The 25,753-nt window shown below is 37.5% G+C and overlaps 1 protein-coding gene across 1 annotated transcript in view; it reads right to left on the bottom strand.

Annotated features, from left to right (window-relative positions):
* Nucleotides 1-1,980: 1,980 nt before the first annotated feature.
* The window catches only part of UBL3 (ubiquitin like 3), a 55,740-nt gene continuing 31,967 nt past the window's right edge, over nucleotides 1,981-25,753 (bottom strand). The window contains exons 2-5 of the mRNA XM_063394741.1: nucleotides 12,058-12,166; nucleotides 8,419-8,505; nucleotides 4,143-4,220; nucleotides 1,981-3,733 (exon numbers count right to left, since the gene is read on the bottom strand). Coding sequence (XP_063250811.1) covers nucleotides 3,681-3,733; nucleotides 4,143-4,220; nucleotides 8,419-8,505; nucleotides 12,058-12,166 — 327 coding nt within the window. The 3' untranslated portion in view covers nucleotides 1,981-3,680. The remainder of the gene's footprint in view (nucleotides 3,734-4,142; nucleotides 4,221-8,418; nucleotides 8,506-12,057; nucleotides 12,167-25,753) is intronic.

A 25,753-nucleotide genomic window follows, 5' to 3' on the forward strand; every position in this document is an offset into this window, starting at 1 on the left:
TTCCTGTGCATCAGTTTTTTGCCCATTGCCTCTTGTGCTACTGCTCAGCACTGCTGGGTAGAGCCTGGATCTGTCCTCTGACACCTCCCTCCGGATACTTACAGACACTGATGAGGTCCCCTCTCAGTCGTCTCTTCGTGAGGCTGAACAGGCTCAGCTCCCTCAGCCTTTCCTTGTTAGAGAGCTGCTCCAGTCCCCCAGGCATCCTCCTTTGGACCTGCTCCAGGCTCTCTGTGTCTCTCTTGTCCTGAGGAGCCCAGAACTGGACACAGCACTCCAGTTGTGGCCTCAGCAGGGCAGAGCAGAGGGGCAGGATCATCTCCCCTGACCTGCTGGCAATGCTCTTCCATCCCAGTCCTCCCCAGGACACCAATGGCCTTCTTGGCCACAAGGGCACTGCTGGCTCAGGGACAGCTTTTTGTCCACCAGGACCCCCAGGTCCTTCTCTGCAGAGCTCCTTCCCTCAGCCTGTGCTGGTGCAAGGGGAAGAACCCTGTATTTGCCTTTGCTGAATTTCAGACAGTTCCTCTCTGCCCATTTCTCCACCGCATCCAGGTCCTTCTGAAGGGCTGCACAGGCCCCTGGGCTATTGGCCACAATATTACTCCTCACATGTGTGATTGTTTATAACCCAGATACAAGGGTATAGGAGACAGATGTAGTCCCTTCATGGTATTTCAGAACAAGAAGGGCCCCAGATCATCTTCTTCCTTCACAACACCTATTAACTGATACATAGATCATGAATGAAAAGATCATTTCCATCTAGCAGTGCCAATCAAATGTCAAACTCTTCAGTGTATTATCAGACTATGCAACAGGCTAACCCTGCAAAGACTTACCTTTAATCTTTTTGGGCTGCTAGTATCCACTTTACTCCAACAAAGTTGAAGAGAAGCATATGCATGACCTTTAGCAAGGCCAGGAAATGTGGGATTAAGTGCTACTGCTTTTGTTTGGGCAAATATATAAACCACAATACAAAGCACATAAGGAAAAAAACACACATCTTTTAGCAATCCCCACACCCCAGTTTTCCAGCTGCCTCACACCACAACAGAAATGCTCTTCCAAGGGCAGAACTCTGACAATTGGTGGGAAAATTCAGGCAAACTGTTCTATCCTACTTTCTACAGGAGTCACTTTGGCATGCTTTAAATGCCAGGCAGTATTTAAGGATTTGCTTGGACATGTACATGTATGCATCTTCTTATCTTAACAAATGGGAACTCCACATACTTTGCTACAGAACCTCACCAAAAACTTTAACTAGAAGCTTCTGGATTTTCACGTATTGGTTCTGTATTAAGTGCCTGGCTACTTTTTCAAAGCAGGATTACATCTCATGCATTCTTTTTTCAAAATCAAAGCATTTGAAAGACTTGTTTAACTAACTGAGCATGTCCTGTCTCAGACCATTTCTTTTTCTTGTGCTGTCACAGCCATTTCCCATCTAAGTCTGTTACTTGGGTGGTGAGCATTTAGGAAAAGGGAAGTCTACCACACTTTTGTCTTTTTTAAGAAAAAGGTTTGTGTCCCTACAGTTTCTTATTTAGCAACCATGCTGCAGAGTAGAGGGAAATGCCCCCTCCCAAGATTCATTTTGGTAATAATGGAGTCATCTCAGTTCCCAGCACCTCAAGGCGTATGTGCATGCTCTTTGCTATCAGTACATGAAGACTGCAAAAACTCACAGTACAAGCACATGGCTCCTGTGAGGCACACAAGAGTGTGACACAACTGCACATTTGCAACTGCTCATGCTCACATTCCTCTTCAACAGAAAAGACTTCCAGGCCACTTAAGAAGTGAAAGGAAAACAAATATTGAAGTGATAAATCCTATTAGCATTTTTCAGCAGGCTTTGTGCCCCTCCTTTTTATAAAATAAGTAAAATGGAGTCCTTACTTAATTTCCAGATTAAGAAGAACTATTAAAAGCAGTTCAGACCCAATTACAACCCTTGAAACACCACTGAAATGCACTACAATATTCTTTTATTTAGTTTACAGAAGTGTCTATCAGTACAGGTTGCAGAAAGAAAATGTTTAGTGCTATTTACAATTTGTTTTAAAACTCTGCTCTATACAAATTTAATTCTGATCAGTATGAACAATATTTTTGTAAATCTACTGCATATAAAGCATTTCATCAAAGCAGTAACAATGAATAAAATAACCTGTTTACATTTGAATGATGCCAATCATTCGGAAAAACGATTACACAGAACATCTGTAAGAGTTGTGGACACTTAAGTACAGAACACAATGTCAACCTGTGACTCAGTTTTTTAAAGGCTAAAGCTATTTATATGGAATATTGTTCTATTATACTACACGCCAATCTATATTTAACTTCTATAGTTATGTATTTTATAAGATTTTTATTAAATATATTCTACACATATTTGTAATTTCACCCAGGAAGAATTTCTCCCCAGTGAAAAAATATAAAATCTTTTATATTTTTTAATTTTTATTTTTTACAGGTTTAGATGAAACTAGCTCATGCTTTAGTGCTGTGCAAATTTCTTTAGCATATCAACATTTAAATTATTGATATGAAATAAAAGAATGGCATCCTTTTCAATTATGTATGCCTTCAAAATCAGCTTCTGATTTTAATACCATTGCAAGCACTAATACCAAATGCGGATTACGTAAAGAAACAAAACTAGTACTATGGCAGAGGTTTTTCTTTTTGCTTTTTAAATTTTAATAATTCTTTTGAAATCTCTAATGAGTAAGCATGACACTGGAGTCTAAGGTACAGATGAGAAAAATGACTGAAAAACACCAATTGCCAATATTCAAATACATAAAATTGATTAGTAAATGATGTTTTCTAACGTTTATGCACAATAATAAAAGCCTATGAACTACAGGAAACTACCCCTCCCATATTAAGGCTAGAAAATGCACTCTCTGCACTTGTTTGTGCTGTCTGAATAAGCACTCAACTAACACACGATTGGAGTGCACACAGTAACAAAAAAATCAGTTTCATCAGCCCTCTACAGAGTGCTTTTAAATTACAGGCACATAGTATTTTTTCTTTGTTGCAGTGAAAATATATATAGTTAGACTTGGTTTAGTTAGTATTCTGTGCCAGTTTGGCCACTGAGGTTGACTTAGGTAGAATTGACTTAACAGGTTTTCCTTTGATTTGGCCATAAGTGAGATTTAATTATTAATATACTATTTTCCAGTGTTGCATTATACATTGTGGATTACTAGATGTCTCAAATATTGTTAGAGATTGTTGATGAGAAATATACTGTCAACCATATTTAGTGCAAATTGCATCTAGAAAGCTTGACTGGTTAGATCCGGTTAATGCAGATTTTTGTGGTAGCAAAAAGATTCCTGCTATGGAAAAGAACACAAACCTTTCTGGAGATTGAATTCTTTCAAAAAGTGATGTACTGTAAGATTATTCAACAAACAAAAAGGAGTAATTGAAAAAAAATAAAACAATTAAAGTGTTCATAGATCTTTCACTTTTTTCTTTTTTAAAAAAAAAGACTAATGAGACAGTGTTCATGTATTATTTCAGTTCCATGGATTTACAGACAGGCTCTTCCTAAAGGTGTTTGAAGCAAGGTAGGGCCTCTTCTATTCCAGCAGCATGAAAGACAAAGACTATATTACATCACACTTAGCAGGTAAAGCTAACAGGGTTTACAGGATTACACAGCAATTGCTTTCTCCAGTTTTTTCACGGTTCCTTTGACCTGCAAAGAAGAGGGAAGTTTTACTTACATTCCGTTTCTAAAGCAATGAGACTGTGTTGTGTAAGAGTACGGTTAATACAAGTCTGTTCTTAATTATTTCCAGTAAAAAAAAATATTTATTGTTATATACATGCATACATAACTGAAAAATAAATCAGGACTAGCTTTTCACAATAAAAACAAGAGCTTTTAAGGCCTGAGTAAGTTTCTGCACTGTATAAAAATGCTAAACCAGAAAGTTAATTCCTTAGTTTTTTACAAACATGTACAAAAGCATTCCATTACCTTCTTTACAAAAGAGCACAAGGACTTGACTTTTCTCTGCTGTGAAATACTCAAAAAGCCTGTAGGAGACCTGACCACTTTGCCATGTACACTCAAGTAAGAACTCCTCTAGTGCCCAGCCTACCTTGAGAGTTTGGTTCTGGCAGTGTCTCTCTAGCCACCAAATGCATCACTGTTGTTTTGCCAAAAGGAAGTTTTAATGCTGCAAAAGGTGAAAGGGAGAGTTATTAACACATTATATCAGCCTTTTTTTCTCCAAAATACCCAGTTGAAACTAACTGTAATTGGATTAGCACCTGTTCAAAAGTTCATACTGTTAGGTTTGAACAGCTTACTGGTTGAAGTTTGGTAAATCAGAGACTCAGGGCATGACAAGAGTCACTTGGAACGCTGCATTCTCAAAGACGTGATACTCCTATCAGGAAACTTAGCCTTCCTCTTTTGAGTGAAAAATGAAATGGGCTTTCATGCCAAGACTCACGTGTTAAGCACTCTTTAATGACAAGGATGCAAAAAAGTTGCTAATGCAGCCACCAAATCATTATTTGTGAGATTTCAAAACACTGGGCCTCTACTGCAAAACAGATTTTCCTAAAACATATTCTGATCCATGACACAGATTTTTCGAAATACAAAATGTCTGCATCTTGCCTTTTAATACTAATCTGTAACATCAGCTGCATATGAAAAATACCAAATTTAAAGTAGTTCTCACAATGCTGCCTTTGTGAGCTTTAGCAACACAAAATTTTTAAAAATGGTGCCTTCCACAATTCATTCTGCTTGCGCCTGAAGCTAAAATGATAATTTTTACATTCCAAATTAAGTATACAAATATACTGCACACTTAAGAGTATCTTCCTTGATTGTGTTTCTGAGAAATAGAAGGCAAAGATGGTCTAAGTTCTGGCATTCCCACCTTATAGTGAAAAAAAAAGTCAGGAAAAAAGGATAAATTTAGCAAGAATTTAATCCTTAATACACAAATAATTCTGATTTGAGTAGACTTTGTCCTATCAAACTCAAGTTACAGCTTTTGTTTTACATACAGTGAAATGGCATTTTAAGTGAATAAACGAATAAGGAATGGCAAATAAACCTGAAGGCAACTGAAGCGAAAAATGCTTCTGTTTTAATCACTACAGCACAGAATAAAGATTCACTGATAAAAAGCCTCACTACAACACCACTATTAAATCCTGTTCGTTGCCTACATATTTATTTTTAAAAATGCAAATTATGATTAAAACACAGGTGTAAGCACACAAAGTGACATAGAACTCCACAAGATTCTTTGAAGCGGCTGTACTTTGGGAAAAGCCATCTCTATGGAAAGGCAAATCTGAAAGTTGCTTAGTTTACTTAAAGCCTGTGCCTGCAACCAGAAGTTATTGATAGCTTGAAATCTGACAAAGATTATGTATTTTGGGTACTTGATACCATGATACAACTGAAAACTCTAACTGACTGTTCATATGCTCTTTGCAAACTCCATGGGAAAGGATTGTCTTCATGACAAACTCTTGAATTACAAAATAATCACATTAGAAACATCTTTCAAAATATCAACATAATTAATGAGACTTGATTAGTGAGTTGTGGAGATTAACTACTTACAGTAATCAAGTAGAACTATGCTAATATTTATATTAACTGATTTCAGCTAGTAGTTTGCATAGTTTGCACAAGTTCTTGCTAGAAATTTCCAGCTTCTTGCTTGGAGCATGACAGCATCTGAGCAGCCTAACCTATGCTCAGTAATCCTTTCTTGCTCTTCTCTTTGTGCTCTCACCCCTTTCTCTCACTTTAACCTACATTGTATTTAATTCCTTTCCCAATTCCATTGTTGTTCTGTATTTTCTATCATCAGAATTTACTTTTCACCCTCTCTTGGAATGTGGATGCCACATGGTGGTTGATCTCCCCAGTAAATAAGGAAGCAAATGCTGCTGATTACCATTATCTACCAAGAAATAGAGAACTGTTGATTATGTATTGCTTCCCTAATTAACATTACTTGAAATGCAAACTGCAGAACAAATATTTAGCTAAAGGATTAAATTTCCTGTTGGAAGCTGAACAACAGACTTTTGCCTTGCTAGCCAGCTCCCCAGCCCTCTGCACAGACAGGACACAACAAAAGTGTGGCTCAAGCACTGCAGGCAAAAGTGGTGCAGCTTTACAGAGGTGTCTGTTCTGCACTGCTTCCAGTGCCATCAGCTCTGCTGTTCTTGTAGTGACAGGCCATTCAGACGAGGTATCAAAAGCGATGATTTCTTGAAAATAAAGTTTTTCACTCAAAAGCATTTTTCCTATCAATTTCTCCTTTTTGAGGCATCTTAGTTTATAGGAGTCTCAAATTCATAAGCCATCACACAGACATGTAAAGTAAAAGTGAACAAAAATGGACTCCAGTTAAAAAAAGAAAACACCAAACTGTTTCCTTGGAAACCTCTGTTTCACTGGATAATAAAGTCATTTTCAGGAGGTCCAAACTCCAGTCAATATTTCCTAATCACCTAAAGCAAATATAACACTAAGTGCTATAACTCAGTCAAAGAAAACTGCAGCTAGAAAAGCTTAATCAAAGTGTATTATAATAGTATAAAAACATAATATAAATATTGTGTTTAGCAAGAAACCTCCACCCTCCACCTCCCTTTTAAAGGTAACTAGTTCACTTAAGGTTACCTCTAATGAACAGCACAAACTGAAGTAAGAGTATTTTCAGGCTATTTCATGAATTCCTGTTCCCCTTTCAGCTGTGTAATCTTACTCCTGATAACTTCATTAGAGCTGAAGTTAAGCCAATGTTTTAGAGATTCTTTTTCCTAAAACAATACAGCTACGAAAATACTTTTGTAAAAGACTAATATACATGTAAGTTCCTTGGGGTAAAACATGATGATTAAATCGCAACGCATGAATGATTAACAATGAACTAAAATGCCCTAAACCCAAGTAAGTGTTCAAAATTCATAGACCTAAGTTAATGCAAGAGTCAACAGCATGCAGCTATTATTTTTCAGCTTAACTCATTAAATAGTATATTAAATATATTAAACAAATATTTAACATTTTTTCAGATTTAGACAAATGTCACTAAAGGGAAAAAATGCTGGTGGCAAAGAGCAACACTCAGATGAATGGAAGTAAATCCCAGTTAGCTATCCTTGCCTGGAAATGTAGGGTCAGACTAGCATCTTTAATTGCAGAGATGATCCAAGACTTAACATTTGTCTTGCAACTCTACTCCAACTGCTACTAGCTGCACTCACTCTCACCTGGTAAAAATACAAATTAAAGAGTAAATAAAATTTTCAGTGTTCTTCCAGCTGAGCTGACAATGATCTTGTTCATATATATAGAAGCATTAAAAATTTATATATGTGGAGAGTAAATCTATAAGTACATCACTAGGCAACACTGGGAATGGTAGAAAGTGAATCAATAGCTGTATCATCCCAGTCAATTCTTCATGGAACATCCCCATAAGCAGTCCAGAAATATTATTTTCAGATTCCTCTTAACCTCAAAAAGAAATATTATTTTCAGATTCCTTGTAAATTCCAAAACAATTAATTTGTGATGTTGTATTATATTATACTATATTCGCCTTTCTGTACTGCATTCAGCTACCAAACCATAAATAATTTGAACATACAAAGTAGGAGCATTAATTTGTTTTTAAACTGGTACAGACTGGAGAGACTTGTATTGTTTAGTCATTGATACTGCTGATATTTCCACTGGCAAATGCTATCTACAAAAGGAGAGATGACTTAACAAATTTTTGTCACACCTCTATCGAGGGTTCCCACCAAAATGCGTAATCGTGGTGAAATGGTTGCCACGAGGGGGCACAGTTGAATTGCATTTCCTTAGCAAACGAAGTGAAGCCATTTACTGTTGTTTTCGCATAACTATGCAATTGTATCCCTGGGAGAGCACTGGACAGCAAGAATGCTTCCTTCTCATTCTCATTCATAGGGTGTCTTCCTGCGTTGCACTAAGATTTAAAGTATTGTTTGACCAATTATCATAAAGTTTATCAAGCATTTTAAAATACTTCAGATATTTATTAAGTAGCTTGTCCTGTTAATGCAGTGTAAGAGAGGAGGAACAAAATATTCCATTTAGAAAGACAACACATAAAAGCAGCATTACAGTTTCTTTGTGAGAGAAGACTTGACTTAGCAGGTGGCACCTCGCAAAGTTAACAACTCGTGGTAACAAGATGGAAAAATATGCAATAAAGTACAATGTCACTCTGTGCACAAGAATAACAGTTTAAAGCAGGCCATCCTGTGATCTTGAACAGTGAAGTAGTATTCACAGAACTGTAACTAAATATCCCATTTGCCTAACTGTAGCATGTATAATGAAAATTATTTCCATACCTCCTAATGTCACATTGCCATGAAGAAACCTCCCTTGATAAATAAGTCGCAAGATATTTGGACTGCTGACTTGTTCTTCCTCCCAATCTGAAGAGAGAGACAATTTCCACAATTACATTGTAATCAAAACATCTTTTGTTATTTATCTCACTTTTACCCAGGAAGAAAATCAGGAACAGGACTCTTTTGCATAAAACACTAAAGAGAGAACACAGGCCGAAGGTACAGGAAGATAATTCAAGGCCAGCACTCCCGAAGTCTATTCTTGAATTTATTATTTGACACTGGGCATTGAAACAGGCAATTTTATGTCTGCAAGTATAAATATTATTGATGTCACAGACGGCAGGACATATTTAGCACATACACAAATCCTAAAATATTTCATACATGCAAATCGCTTCCTGATTCTTGATATCCAGGCCATTCTGATGTTTCCCCAGCCATACTGCTGGTCACCAGCTAATTGACTGGCTGGAGCTGCTCTCCAGCCACGGGAAGCTGCCACACACAGAGCGAGTGTGCATGTGATGGGTCACTTGAAACAGGACTCTGAGATCACAGCACTGAAAAAAAGCTCCGGAGGCAGCTCAGCGCCGTTCGATGACGGCCAGATCCAACCAGTTCCATGTCTGGAGGGGGCAGTGACCTGAGCAGCCCCTGACTGCCACCACAGAGCCAGAACAGAGGCTCTCTCAGAGCAGACACCCACCAATACATTTTAAGGAGCTTCTCAAAGGCCCATCCGCGAATGCTTTAATGTGGCACGCAGTGGCTCAAAAAAAAGCAAGCATGTGTTTTCCTATAATGCTTAAGCCATCATGAATAAATGATAAGCTTAAATGGTCTTTTCCTACTCTTTTTCCATTCCCTGCCACAGTGTGAAGAACAAAAAAATATGCACTTTGCTTTCAGAACAAGTATCATAAAGCCTTGAAATGCTGAATTTAAGTGGTCTCTCTGGGAATACAGTGTCTTCTGTTTCTTAGATGACCAGATATCTGGCAACAGTTGTTTACAAGTGTTCTCTCTTTCAGTTTTTTTAGTGTTTATATAGCAAAATGAATATTCAACAAGGGATCAGGACAAGCCACAGAAACCAACCTGTTCATTGGGAACATACAATTAACATACAGGCAATACCAACTGGCACCACAAAAGGAGAAGAACTGAAAAGGGTAGAAGGGGAAGCATTTCAAACAAAAGCCACAGCTGCAGAGTGCACAGAGAGGCATCTGGTGCAAAAAGCAAGCAGGCAGAGACTGGGCAGCAGGAGCCATCTCAGCCCCAGACCACGGCAGGACCAAGGCTAGTACCAACAGCAGAACCTGCAACACTCCCAGGTGCTCCCACATGTCTGGGTTATAAGATTAGATCAAATTAGGCAACCAAAGCTATTTGAATTTCAAGTATTTCCACTTAGGGTCAGATTAAATTGTCTTGCAATTCAAGCACATGCCTGTTCTGTTGTGCTGTGAAGTGGGCTACATTAAGGATCTGAATTATCACACTGCTACCATAACAGTTTTGGGTTTTTTTACTCCATACAGTCTGAACTCCACTATACTGTGGAAGTAAAGAGGAGAAATTCAGCCAGTTGACAGTGCCATAATGATGTAAAACCACAACCAAAAGAAGACAGACTAGATTTTGGCACAGGTATTTTCTCACTATTAAGATGCCAAGTTACCCATCCTTTTAATTTCTGCTTCTTGGCTGGAAATCTGAAACATTTTTTTCTGACATGAATTCAAATTTTAATTTCCACTGATGACTAAATGAGCCAAGGACTCATTGAACCTACCTTTTTTTTTTTTTTTAAACTTCAGATAATTGCTGTACAAGAAAGAGGTTAATATTATTTAGAACAAAATGGGGAGGAGAAGAAGAGAAGAGGTAACCTATCTAGATGATATGCATTAAAATAAATTTGGCATTTTCTACTGCAAGTTGAGAGATCCTTAATTAACAACTGTACTGCCAAAAGAGGCGGGGCAAGGTTTGCCTTAATCCTGGCAGCATGTGACGGAGGTTATTTCATTCCCTTTTCCCCCCACAAGATCATGACAAGTCAAAATGATGGTAAAAACAACTGTAATATCTCTGTTTCAAGGCAACTTTAGTCCTCATCATGATTTCTCAGTCCTGTGGCAAAGAGGAGCACTCTCAGTCTGAAACCAGCTAAGGGGCTAATGTTTCTGAAAATCTATATGCTAGTCTGAAGTGAGATATTTTTCCTTTTAAATTGAGACTATTCTTCTTTGCAAAGGCAATTAAATATTCATCAAAATTTAGAGCACTCCCTCAGGACAGCAGGTATTTGGACTGAGGTTTCCATGTCTGGTTCAACTTTTTTTTTAAAGAAGAGACTTTAAAGTCTGGGTTTCTTCTCTACTAACTCTAAACTCAGAATCTGCAACTTTCAAGCCCTTCACAAGACTGTGAACATGACATCACATGTTCACAGACACAAACTTGAGTACGGGGAAAAAAGTTCAGCTTCGCCTCTACCAATTCAGATAAATGTACATAAATACAAAGAACATTTGGTTATGACGACTATGTTATAGGCACATGTTAAAATATGTACAGCACAGATGCTATGTTAACCTATTTTTTAAAGTGTTTACATCTGTATCTAATACTTCAGAGGACGTAAAACCTCCTCCTTCCTTACATATTTTACAAAATACATAATACTGCATCCCAGCAAATGAAATGACAAACGGAACTTTTTTCCTGACCTCAAGGACCAGTTTAAGGCCTAAAATACCGATTATCACCATTAACTTTTTGGCATAAACTATCATTCACCATATGTCTTTGACAAAGACACCACAGAAACAGATAGTGCAATGTTTTAGTTTGTCTAAATAGTAGTCTTTTTAACATCAAAACAGTAACTCAAGTGAAGTCTGTACCAAAAGAAGCATTTTCTTTCATCGTATGTAATGCTATGTCTGTGTTTTGGCTATTTTCCCATGAAATCATAGTCGGGGAGAACAGAAGCACTTTGTTTTGGGGAACTATTCACATATGTGAATACACATCTCAAGTTCTTAAGTCTATTTTCCAAAGCCAGTATTCCTGTATGACACCAAGTACATTTACACAAATTACATCAAGTCTTCTAATGTCTCTTAAAATTGGCTTTTATGTATCTTTCCCCTTAAAAAACACCAGTTTTACAGATCCTTTCAAAGATAAGGCAGTAAGGAAAAAGTAGTCAGACTCAATTTCATGAATGCAATCCTGTGACTTCCCATGTTTTATTTTAGCTGTCTTCACGTAAAAGGTTTTATACCTCCAATATTTCCTCACACTTACTAGATCCTTTAATACAATTGATAAGGAAAAGTGTTTAAAGATAGGGGGAAAAGAAGTACTTCAATCTGGGGAAGCAAATTTTAGAAATAAAGTAGGAAACAATCTTGACATTAAAAAATCTGCCCAGTTGAAGGAACTGTGAAAAAGAAGGCAGGACATCTGTATTTCTATATAAATCTTTGTCCAGATGGTGAATAAACATACTTAATTTGAGTGTTGAGCAAGAGATCAGTTTTACTGACATTTTATTCTGAATATACTGGGAAGGTCCTTGCTCACCAGTTAAAAAGCCAAAGCCACTCTGCTACTCACCCATTGGCCAGTTGTCATACACATGTTTTGCAATATCTGCAGCAGAGTCATTTGGTGAAAACAGGAACTCTTTTGTTTTCCCGCTTACCAAGATGAGGCGCAAATTTATCTGGTAAAAAACCCAAAACATCAGTATTAGAAAAGTTTACAGAGACGACCTAAATTATTTATTTTTTACAGTCACAAAGAACTGTTGTTGGTTTTGGAAGGCTGATCCAAATTATTTGAGAAAACAGTTTAACATGTTAACATATGTTAAAAAGAGGATCAAAGAGGTCAATAAAATGTTGTTCACATACCCATAATCTAGGAAGATTAAATTCTAACAGCTGGTATTTTTGATTATAAACACCAGAAGATTCTGTTAGTGATTGAATCAACTGTGACAGTAAAAAATAGCTTTCAATAAGGTAGAAACATACTCTAGCAATGACACATAAGCAACACAGCTCCTGAATGAAGAGGAAAATTATAAACCTGAAAAATTAACTTGAACAGAGAGAATTAAAATATCAAAATCTGCACCTGAATAGCCTGTGAGCCTTAATAAAAGCCCTAAAATGCTCCCTCCCAATCTCAGCCAGTGCCTCTCCTACAAAACACCAGGGAGTCTGATAGCATCCTTCCTTGCTCCCAGCTGCCACAAAGCTGCTTCCTGAATCCCTCTGCCAGGCTTCTGAATCCAAAGCTTTGTCCCACAACTGTCCCTCACCACAAGCAAAGTGAGGTCCACATGCAACACAGTAATAACATCACACCATAATACTTCTTTCATTAATTTCCTCCAAATAAACAACCACTGGCACCTTAAGCCATAATTTTCCTCTCTTCTATTTGCAAATTACTGAATAGAATTTCTTTTCCATGTAGCATTAAAATAACACATATAAAGAGCTCACTATGACATTATTTACAATGCAGAAGAGATTAAATTTTGGCTCCTCGAGCAACTGTTAGCAAGGTCACAAAATACATTTGGGTAGCTAGCACTTAGCAATGCCCATGGCAAGCAGAGTCTAGCTGCTGTTGTACTTTGACCTACAAGCCCACATTTCATCAAGTTTCAGTGAGACTCCAGCAGACTAACTGCTTGGATACTTTTTTCCAAGTCACACTCTCAAGCTGTGGCTCGCACTTTAGGTAAGTTGCAACAAAGCTTTCTTTGTTGGAATTAAGTAAAGTGTTTTCCACATCAAATATCAAGTGAAAAAATTACACCAATGTCCAAGTTTTCTAGACTTCTTGAAAAAATCTCAGTGCACCATAGCCACTGAACATAAGATCCCTGCCTCAGCTGCCTACTCTCTACTTATTTCAAAAGCTCTTAAGACAGATCATCTATTGCCTCTTGAATGCTTTGGCTTGGCTTCATCCTACCTGTCTTTAAGCACCTAATGGAGATTTCCAAATTACAGTCTCTATTATCCAGCACACTTCAAGGTCAATGAAGGAAATGACCCCTCCTAAAAGCAATTCTGTTTCTATTTCAAAGTGTATCAAATACAGTAAGAGTGAGCATAAGAGGCTAGGTTCTCCTCCCTGTCCTCCTACTAACACCCTTTGGAAAATGCAAGTTCTCCCATTAGCCCAGGAAAGCAGCCAAGTGGTAGCTGTCTCTGAGAAAGCACCACAGCCACTCCAGGAGTATCACTGCATACCAGAAAATCATAAAAACCTCAAAAGAGAGAAACTGAGGGAATGCTGTTTACTCAAAGACAATTCTTTATAAAATTCAGAATACCTTTGGCTATACACAATAAAGTTTTGTTTTCTTTGAAATTTCCACAGTGATTAAGGAATTCTTTTTAAATTTCACCAATCTTTAGTAGAAAAAGCAGATCAAGTTCTGCTGTTCCTGTTTACTCCAAAAACCTGACTACTGTGATGGAACTACAGCTTCAAAAAGTTGGACTATGTTCAGGTGTTGTTTTGCTTATATTGTCTTTCAGTTTCAGTATTTTGCTCCCCTTTACTGTCTCCACCTGTGTATGTATAGACAACACTCAAATATACAGTTTCTTCAGCTGGACTAGCCTAGATAAGCTCTTCAGGCTTTCTCTAGTGGGACACCTACTCCTCCTTTCATCCTAGGAGTCTGTCTCTGCACAATTTTTTCTATGTTCTCCTCAAACAAATGATAATTTCTGAGGCATACTACATGATGTCTCACCACATGCTTATATAGCACCACCATAATTTTCTTTGTCTACTGGAAACATCTTCTGTGACTGTGTCGCAAGAGCACATATACCTTCTTCCTAACTGCACCACGCTGTTTGCTTGGTTACGTTGCACCCTTTTCTACTTTGATCCTTTCAATTATTCAGCTTCCAAGCTTTTATCTTGGCTGTATCACCCTAAAGCACATGGCTCCAAATTTCATCCCACTCCTATTACTCCATCCCTCAGAGAAAAAGGAGGCTAGGTGTAAAGCAGTATTCTGCATCACAAAGATGTTTCAGATTCCTCCCATGTCTGGGCACTGGACCTACGAAATCCCCCAAAGTTGATCTTCCTCTCTACATTACAAGCACCTTTCAAACTTCATGTCATCCATGAATTCTAGCAGCATGACATCTTTACACTTACCTTTGTCATTAAATGAATCAAGAAACATCAAAATTGATCTGACAGTTGTTTCATCATGAATTTAATAAGAAGCTCTCTCTGAACTGCCTCCCCCCCTCTCTGAAGGTCCTTTATAAGAGGCTCACAGACACACAGTTTCTCTAATACTTTTTAATTTCTCCTGTTTAACCAACAGTTTGCAAAGCAGCACCACATTAGTTACTAGGTACATATTCAGAGGACACTATAAAAATGTGCACATAGAAAGTAAGTTCTTCTCATCAGTTTGCCACGCTCCAGCATTTGAAAGTGGGGTGTACAGCATTTGATTCCACTCTCTCTATACCTCATTATTTTAATTGTTTTTTAAGCACTAATGGACCTCCTTACAATACCAAGATACTGCCAAAAATTTAGGAACTTCTGAGCACATCACAAACTGTTATTTGTGCTTGGAATGGGCTGCCTGTTTAAAAGAACAAACCAACTCCAAATTTTCAGCACCAGCATCTACCGTAGCTTCTTCACCAGCAGCCCTTTTGCCTCTCACTCCAATTCCCCATATCCATTTCCTATACTCTAACTGGCTCACAAGACACCCCCCTAGCTGGCTCTCTCTGTCTAAGCAGTTCCCAAACTCAGAATTTATATCGTTTATCTAAAAATTCATCTTGCTTCATCTGTGTGTAGTTTAGCAGTGGTGGGGGTTACCTGTTTTGAAGACCACAGCATTTTCCTAGGCAGTAGACAACACCAAACCATCCACCCCTTGGAACTATCTGGTTTGGATCCTACAAGGAGTTGATTAAGAAACCTCCAAAAGATTAGCCCTGCTCAGCACTTAAAAGTATGATTATGGCACTTCATTAACACAGAAGTGAAATTATTCTTCTTCTACCATAATATTTCTTTTTATTCTCACTACTGACTTTTGACATCACCAGACACACTAAACTGATTACAGAAAGGAGATGAATATCACTAAAAAATAACCAAAACTAACTTGGCTTCCTGGAAAATTTGATTAAGTCATACCTCTGCAGTTAATATACACCATAAAATCGATATAAGCAACATGAGAGGAGGAAAAAAGAGTGAAAAATGCTAGGTCCTTCTTTCCCCCTACCTCCCTGAGATGGGTAAGCTTCTTGTTGCTGAAGAGCATTTCTTATACTATGAAATCTAAAAGGCCCATTGAGATAAGATAAGAATTTTACAGGCTATATTACAAAGTATGTATAAAACACAGGATAAATGTTTTCACTTTAAAAAAAAATCATCACATATCAGCAGAAGCCCAAAACGAATTTTCAAGTCAGTCAAGCAGATGTTACATCAAGTGCAAAGAAATAGCTGTTCTAATGAAAGGTTCAAGTATTTTCTTATTTATAGTAAAGCATGCCACCTACACATTTAGTTTGCATGTTTGTGTCTCTCTCTCTATAGAGAGAGACTTATGTTTCTTAATCTTGGCTTGAAGGAATCCTAGTGTTGAGTTGTGTATCACACAACCCCAAAGGCTTTGAAGCAAATAATCCCAAAACTTGGCTCCAAATTTAAAGTCCAATCTCATTTCCCTCAAGAATACTGGTAAATTTAACACTTGCAACTGCTGTACTACTTAGACTTGCAAACAAACTATAGGGGATCTGAAAAAAAAATCTGGTAAAATTCCAGAAACCTCAGAACTAAAAGAAGAAATAGAAAACATAAGAGCATATGTGTATACACAGTTACTCAAAGTGCAGAAAAAAAGTCTTAGTTAGGTAGAGGAATTTTGACACAAAAGCATCAAATTTTTATTTTTCAAGTTAAGAAAGGATTCTTAGTAATCTTAGCTATCCTGTATCCTATTTCCTACATTAAAAGCTGCCAAGGAGGTTGTATCTGTATTCTTTGTACTCTTAAAGCCCCTCCACCTATTCCTGTCAAGTGTCTTGGTCACAAAAGACTTGCAATTCTCAAGGCCCTGACAAGTTTGCTCTCCAGCTGGGGATGTTACAATAACTGTCCTGATTGTGGTTTTTCTTTTTTTCAGGACACCAAAGGAAGTTCCAGCCTTTTGGTGGACAAAGTGATAGGGGTCGTATCCTCACACTTCTGCGTTGTAGTACCAAGTGCAACATTACTGCTGAAAGCAGCCAAGGGCAGCCAGAGCATCAGAAGAAGGATTAAATACAATATGCAGACTACATCCCCTCTGCACAGTTATGTAATAGCACATTCTGTTTGTGATCTCAAGCATGCAAGCCTCACCCTCTCCCTCCCACCCCAATCTCATAATCACAGCTCCAGTAACTACCCTATCAGTTGCACTGCACACACAATGAAAACACACCACCAAACAGAAAACCACCCCAAAATAAAATTAAATCTATGAAAATATTATAGCAACAACTATGATCACAATTTTTGGAAGAGAAATTTGGGTCACATATATGCTGACGTAGAGTAAGTTGTGTTCTCTTTGTTCTAAGCATCTGCAAAGTCTGTTCATTCTTTAAGGCATACCTACAAAAGGTCTTAGTGCCACAGTGCTTCTAATTTCACAGCTAATGTTAAATAAATGGGAACTTTAACATCAATAAACATTGTGTAGGTTGGAAATCTGATTTCTTAATGTTTAAGTGACTTCTAATCTATTCAGTTAAACAAGCCAGGTGGTTATCAGTTTTATGCTCCAGTAGCAGCTAAAGATTGCTCCCTGACTTACAATTAAAATGCAGAGAAGGAAAAGTGTCATATCACTATATCATATGCAGCCCCAAGTTTAAACTAACTGCTTCTCTTTAGCTGTTTTAAGATTGAAGTACATACACAAAACAACTCTTTCCTCAACATCCAATACACTTTCTTGTTCAAGTTCATTATTGTAAGAAGTAAGTTGGTTCTCTAAAGACACATTAAGGTCTCCTAATGGCTCCAGGCCAGAGAGAAACCCCCCAGCCTCACTTTAGTAACTGAATTCCACCAGATTTACATACAAGGCTGAACCAAGCAGAAATAACAGTCTAAGCATCACAGTAGCATCACACTAGCCAAGTCAGCAGGGACCTGCAAGTTATGGACACCAGGTCACTCCTGGAATGCATCCACCTGAACCAGGAACTTCAGTTTTTACACGCCCTGGAAGACTGTTGTAGAACTTGAGCTATTTCACTGAGTGTTTTCTTCTCATTCCCAGCTTAAATTTATTCTAGAATACATTACACTCACCATGCCACATGCACATCATGCTTTAGCCAAAACACCCTTGGGGTTTTGATGGCTTTCTTCCACATCTGCAGACAAGAACACCCTTAGCTAAAACTAAAAAGCAAAGGTTTTCCTCTTTAAAAGTCCGGTCCTTGTTGGGAACACTGTCTTCAGAATTCTGAAGGACATCACTAGAGATAAAGGTAGGGTTGGTAGGCCTGGAGGGGACCTATTAGCAGCCTTCCCATGCCTAAATTACCAAAGGACCTCTTCACTGAGGTCCACGACAGAAGACCAATACATAATGGTCATAAACGGAAACAAAAAACTCTGAACTGTGATCAGGTAAAAAGTTTTCACTCTGGGGATCTAAAGCAGTGGTCACTCAGATCAGAGATGCTGTCGAAGCTCTGGCCTTGTAGATTTTCAAGGTCCAACCAACAAAGCCTAAAGAAATCTGGTCTGAATTCAGTGATGACCCTGCTTCCAGCAGGAGTCTGTGCTAGAAAATTGCTCAAGGTCCCTTCCAAAGTGAACAATTCCACAATCCACCTTAATCCATATCTGCTTCAGTTTTGTTTAAACTTTCTTAAGTATGCGTAATTGGAAGATACACAGTACTTCAGGAATTTATAAAATGATAGTAGAACCTCCTGAAATCGACTGCCAAAGCCTCTCTATTTTCAATTACAAACATCACAACTGTTCTACATTTGTAACAAGTAATCTCACAGTGCTCTTCTCAAGCCCAGTTGTTTCTATGACAAACTTGCAAGGTTGTATTTCAAAATACAGCTTTTAACCACTCATAACGCACAGGATATTTTTATTTGAATTCAATTAATTCTGTTCCTATTAATTCAGTCCTTGAGATAATCCCATCTCCACACAACACCACAGTCATCTTCTATACTATTCATCATAAACAAATTTCATCAGCATACTGATTTTCCCTGTCCTATTGGCATAAATGAAAACATTACTAAGACAGCTGGTCCCAAAATTATTGTTAAGGAATTTCACTAAGTACAACCGACAGCCTGACACTTACATACTGAACAGTGTGCCTTACCATCTTCTCCACCTAAGTCACACACTCAATCAAACCCTGCCTTCCCCAACTGATTCCTTCCTCCGCAACATCAACTACTCACTGAAGTCCAGGCAGATTACACCTCTTTTACATTTTCCTCATGTGGAAAACACTCTCCTTCCAGAGAAAATTGGCTGATGAATCTGTCGTGATCTAATTTGGATAAACAGAAATCATGAATTTTACTCCATTATTTCTTCACTGCTCCTTTTCATCATCCTTCTCAAGATGGTTACTCATCTGTCAAGCGCAAAGTCTCTTTTCACATCTTTTCACTCATCTAGCAGACAGATATTTTATAACTTAATTTCTTCAACCTGAAGAAACATCAAGCATGCAAATTCCTCAGATACACTCCTTATTACTAACCCAGTAAATTTAGTTTAATCAGCATCTGCCTCCTTGAAATCCAAAGCCTTTATATATATTCCTGCTTGTTTATTCTTCCATTTGATTTTAACTGTATCAGCTCATGGTCACTGGAATTAAATCATTTCCCCAAGCAGCCTTCTGAAGACTTCCAGAACTTTCTGGGAATTTGAGACACATCTAGAATAATAATATTAGCTCCTTCTCAGCCAAGCAACTAGCTGGTAGAGGGATTGAGGTACCCAAGCTAAGAATGTAAGAGAGCAACAGTACAAATTTGTAGCCCAACAAATTGCAAGCATTCTCAATGAGAGAGAAGAGATCCTTCACCTTGAACTCTTTTCAAGAGTTGCTTGGTAAAATAAATAGAACTACAGTTCTCATGAATCACATTTCTAGACACCAATTTTCACCAGATACTTTATAGGAAATGCAGGTAACTTAACCACACTTCCTCAACTGAACACCTAAAATTTACACTTGGCAACACTCAGAACCCCTTTATTTAGCTTTGCTCTACCTCTACAGCACCTTGCAGTACCTATAATAAATTTACTTTGAACCACGAAAAAAACATTAATGTGGAAAATGAGAAGAAACATAAATTGTCCACATGATTGAACAAAGCTCTGAAGTTTCATTGCCAGCTGCATCACTCTTTCAAAGCCACACCACTTGTGAAAGTAGGGCAATCCCAACATGACACCAGGTAAATGTGACAGCACCCTGCATCACTCTATTCAAGGCTAAGGTGAACTTCATACCAGTTCCAATGACATACTCACCTTTAGATTACTACAAAGTGAAACAAATATGGTTTTATGTGCAACTGCTTTCTCAAACAAAGAATGGCTAAGGCAGCTTTGCACTGCTAAAAATTTAGTTAGCAAATTTCAGAACCTTGAAGTGAAAAGAAAGAGAAAACAAAAAGCATAAATAAATTTTATATAAAGGGGGGGAAAAAACAAAATCCTATAGGCATTTAACTCAGTAGTATGATAGAATTAGCTGTTTCTATGGAAACCATGCCACTCTTGAACTTAAAATCTTAGTGCTTGGTCACACTTCATCCATTTCCTCACTTCAGTTAAAATAACACAGGAACAATGGCAACATCCTCCCATAAGTTCCAGGGTTATGTTTTCAGAAGAAATATCTAGGAAACATTGTCCTTCAAAATAAATTAACACAGCCACTGTGACAAATAACCAGCAAAATACAATGGATTTCAGTCAAGTTTACATACTGTTTCCTTTACTATCCTTACCATTTGCATTCCTGAAACAATTCTGGGTTGGTTTTGTGGAGAGGGATGAAGTAAACACAACACAGTAACATGTCTACTGGACCTAATTAAGAACTAAGAATTTTCACTGAAAATCAATTTTAACAAGACATTAAAACTAGAAGAATAACTTTTTCTTCCAACATACTGGTTCTATTAGCAAAAGATATTGTCATGATTTAATGAAGTAAGACTCTACCACAGAATGATTTATCTCTCAGCAGTACAGAAGACTGAGGCACTACTTTACCTGAAACAAGGCAAGTGATCAAATATCTGGTCTTCTCAGCTCAAGTGGAATTTTGGCTACTGTATCCCAATACAAACTTAAGTCATAAACTGTCTCCTGCTGCCCCCCAGGAGAATTCACTCTGACACAGAAGATTCAAAGACCTACTCTGATTACTCATTTGCCATAGTCAGGGCAGTTTCACCCTGCACATGTTATAATTGTCTTAGTCCATCGTGATCTTAATGTGCAAATTATAAGACACAGAAGACCTTTAACTTGTCTTTAACACATGCCAGGAGACCAGGAAACTTAATATAAATAGGTAGTAAAAATGCAGAAAGTAAGCCATGTGGCATTCAAGTTTGCTATTTTCAAAGTTTATCCTTTCAACTCAGTATTGGAATAAGTGTACTTTCACTGAGGAATAAAGTGACTAAAACATGAAACAGAAAAATTGATATACTTAGATTAACATGAAATTTTGGTAGAGACCATTTTAGCAACTGGTATACCACATTGAGCCAGTCAACTCCAAACACAAGAGTGGAAACAGCAGTAAAAATTGCATGAAATGCCAATGCCCACAAGGGAAGTTCATGCTTGCAGGCTGAACCAGTTAGCTCCAGTCAGCACAGCCACAGTGAGGTGGTTTGGTAACTACAGTGGATTACAGCTCCTGTTCTCAGGAGAGACCCATAAAACAGGAACCAGGACATCCTGCTGTGACATATCCTGGGGTCCTTGGCCTGCAGCGCATGCAGTTAGTGCTGAAGCTCCAACACAAGCATTTGTATGCCTTCTTCAGAGCTAACATATAATAATAGCAGAGAAGAGCATTTCAAGGTTTCTTTCTGAAGTGGGAAAGAGTGTGAGTAGGAGAGAGAGAGAGAGAGAGAGAGAGAGAGAGAACGAGAAGGTGTCTCTTTCTATATTTTCAATCTCTGTCTCCCTAAAAATATCTTTTAATGACACACATCCCAACGTTTGACTCCAGAATTTAAAAGTGAAATCAGCATGTACCATCTGTGAAACCATTCAGCCATCTCTTCTCAAGAGCTGGTACTCAATTAAAACACCTTGTTTTCATCCTCTCCTATTAAGCTGATATTTAAAGCTTAGAAGTCCACCCCACAAATATGATCGAAGTCACTTAAATTTGGATTTCATTCTGATGTAACTCAATAATTGTTCTAATGTGTTCTGTTGAGAGAATATTAATGCATTATTTTAAAATATTATTTGGGACAGTTCAATGGCATCTTTTAAAAGACTGATGCAAGACCACCAAATTTGTGAACATTGATGTTGTACAATTCCTAACAGCTACAATTTGAAAGTGAACACTACTGGTGCTGCTAACAAAGTAGAAAATACAATTCCATGGAACCAGTTCCATACATAGCTACTTTCACCAAGTGCAAGTGGCAGATAGATACTCTCTATCCATTCATAATGCCCAATCAATTATTTTTTCATACCTTTAACCAACTTTGTAGGACGCAATTTGATTTAACCATGTATTTAGAGGATTACCTAGATTGAAAGGTATTACAATTTCATAACCCATACAGGTCAGACCATAGACAAAACTCAAAGTAGTCTTCCAGTTATAGCCTGAATGAAAATAAACATCAGCTTCAATTTGACCAAAACTGAAGCTCTTTGGGGGAAAAAAAAAAGTGAACACAAAGAAAACATTAAAAATATATTTAAAACATGTATTTCAAGGGAGCTGCTATTTACTGGACCAATCAAAATAATTATAATTACAAACAGTACATATTCGTGGATACCATCTAGTTCCACACCCTAATTTTCAGAAGAAAAGTTTGGGAGTTTTTTAATGGTTTTTGTTTATTTTTAAATGAAGTTTTAAAACACGATTTATCATACTAAGTTACCTAAATGTAATAAAGATGCACTGGGCTCTCTGCATTCCTGAACTAGACTTTATTGCAGATGTCCAACTGCTCCTCCCTTTGTCTCCACTTTCTACCATGTGAGGCGGGAACACCAGCTAAGGATTACTTCAGTGTGTCTATTCAGGTACATGAACATATATATAAAAAGACACAAGTAACTAGCCAATTCAGAAAATCTCTTGGGAAATCTTTAAATAAGGGGAAAAAAAGCATTTCTTTAAAAAGAAAAAAAAGAAAAAAAAAAAAAAAAAAAAAAAAAAAAACCATAAAAGAAACATACAAACCCACAAAATCTCTGCTGCCCTGGAAATGAATGGTCTACTCCTTACATATGAGAGCATAAAGATTCATGAGATCTTATGCATGAAGATTACAGCATGAGATTATTCTTTTCCTCAGAAAGAAACTGATCTCCAACGCAAAGCTTTTCCAACACATTTGAAATGTGCTACTCTTCAGGCCCCCAAAAAGGGACAACGACAACCAAGTACAAAAATATCCTGATTTGGAGCAGAAAAAATATAAAAGCTAGGAAACAACCTAACCTTCTGAATCCAATTTTATCTTCGCTTTCCTCTTGCAATAACTGTTGCATTACATGTTATTTAATGCAGTTTACTGTGCAGTACAGAAAACACCACACTGTGATGAAGCAGATTACAGTTAAAATAAATACTCTGCCGTTTAACCTAAACACAGCTTGAAAAAGTCTTAGGAAAAAGAAGTTACTCAATAAAGACAAAGAGTGACACAGTTCTATGGAAGTTCCCTCATATCAACTCTGAACTATTAATAAGTATGTTGCATGAATAAAAAAAAAAACTTCCCTAGGATTTTTCAGGACCTACATCCCAATGGAAATACCAGCAAAAGGAGGTCAGATTTGCAGCTTCTCACTTCAGAGTCATACTGGGACTCTGCTGACAGGTCCTTTAAGTTGGTCAGCACCCAAGTACAAAATTTTTCTGGCCTTAAGAGTGTTGTCAAAAACAAGATAGAAAAAAAATCTTTAAAATCTTTTAAAACATGAAAGAGGCAAAGAATTGCACCTTGACTTAGAGATGTATTTCAGATCACTTGGATGGGCATATCATAAAATTTAATTTTTATTAATAGCTACCAATTCCAAGCTTCTCTGGGCTTCCTGTGTATCATGGCAGTCAGCCAAGGTTTTGCCATTCCAAAGCACTATAAATCACTGAGCTGTGATAATTAAAGGCAAGACACAGAGATTATATATTTTTGTCTCTGATGCAAAATATAGTTCATATGTTAATCAAAATGGATGTTTCAGTGACCAGAGAGCTCATTTATTCTAGCAAAACCAAGCAACTCAGATATGAATGAGAACACAACCTTTTCTAATTGTTTTCCTCCTAAAATAGCCCAGAGAAAATACTGAATTACGTGAAAAAAATCAAGGATTTTGATGCTGATGCCAATTTATTCAGAATACAACTCTTCAAGAGCAAACAGCTTGACTTTGACCTTTGCCTGAACACACTTTCTTTCCTTTTTTTTCCTTCCTCAATGAGCTACCCTAAATGTTCAAAAAAATTTAAGTCACATTTATAGAAAGCTTACATGTTTTTCTTCTCTTTAAACATTATGGTACTAATGCATCCCCAAGCTAAGTTTGCTGAGGTCAACTGGCTGAAGTTAATGGAATGACATCACAAATAAAGCCCAATCCAGTATTTACTGCGCTCTGCATTCACTGTTGAACTCTAAAAGGCACAGCTTATCCACTTTCCTTTCTGAAGCCAGTGTTGTGTTGTTCCAACCAGCTCTCAGTCTAAGAGTAATTCTTATCCTGTTTCCATCATGGAGAGCACTAGCACATCCAGACTGCCTATTAATGACTAAAAGAGTTAATGCTGCCCTTTCATTTTGGTCTCCTCCTTTTCCAGAATTGGTAAGACTTCTCTAGAGTCAGAAGCATACAATTTAGCAGCTGTTAACTTACCACTCAACTTCCTTGGATGATGTAGTTCCTGATGCAGTATCCATTTATGACTACCCCATGGCTTTGTGAAGTAACTGCCATCACACTAGGCAAGTCCTTCCAAAGCAAACTGTCTGCCAGACAAGGTACCTTAATCTTTTTCACCCACACAAGAGTTTTCCTCAAAGAAAATCAGATTTTAGTGAAGACGGAAAAAAATTATTTAGAAGAAAAGCTTTTCTATCTTCTTTTGTCTTATATGCCCAGAGTCCAAACGAAAAGCACCAAATTACATAAAAATGCTTCGTTCCACCTCTTCAGAAAAATCCATCTTCATACAAATAGCACAAATTTAAGACCCAATTGACATTCAGATACCTTCTAAGCATAAATATCCTCTTGGTCTAGGATCTCACTAAATCCTTACCACGAGGAGACAAGTGATGCCTTCTTGAAGGCAATATAGTCTTTTAATCAGTAGTGATTATAAGCAACACCAGTCACGGCTCTCAGTTCTTACTGCATCAACAACTACATTATAACAAGCCATCTGCTCTGTGTCAAAGCAGTGAGTAAGGTTGGCTTCTGTGAATCTGGGGCAACATGTGTTCTAGCTTGCATCTTAATTATGGTTTACAAAACACTATGTATGGACAACCACAGAGGTATATCATTGTCAGCTTCCCAAGTAGCTATGATTCCTACCTTTAAAGCAAAAAGGAATTAGTATTACTTCCCTGAAGTAATTTGTTTGAATCTATATACATAGGCAACAGGAGAGTACATAATTTAACATGCTTTTCTTCTCATATGCTGTGACTTTTGCTAGAATAAAATAATTTTAGACCTAAGTCATATTCCAAAACTCTAAACTTGTCTGTCTGCATGTTTTTACACATGTGATTAATACAGCTGGCACACAGTACTCACCACCTTCACAAGTCCAAGTCCTCCAAGACCTGGAGATGACCTGATCGGAGATGACCCGACTCTCTCCTCATTTTTGTTTCTTGTGTACTCAGGCTGTTTAAGTTTTTTAAGATAGCTGTTTGTTATGCTAGATATATAATGTTACTTTCAGGCTGCA

This window comes from Prinia subflava, chromosome 3 (genome assembly GCF_021018805.1).
Source record: "Prinia subflava isolate CZ2003 ecotype Zambia chromosome 3, Cam_Psub_1.2, whole genome shotgun sequence".
NCBI classification, from domain to species: domain Eukaryota; kingdom Metazoa; phylum Chordata; class Aves; order Passeriformes; family Cisticolidae; genus Prinia; species Prinia subflava.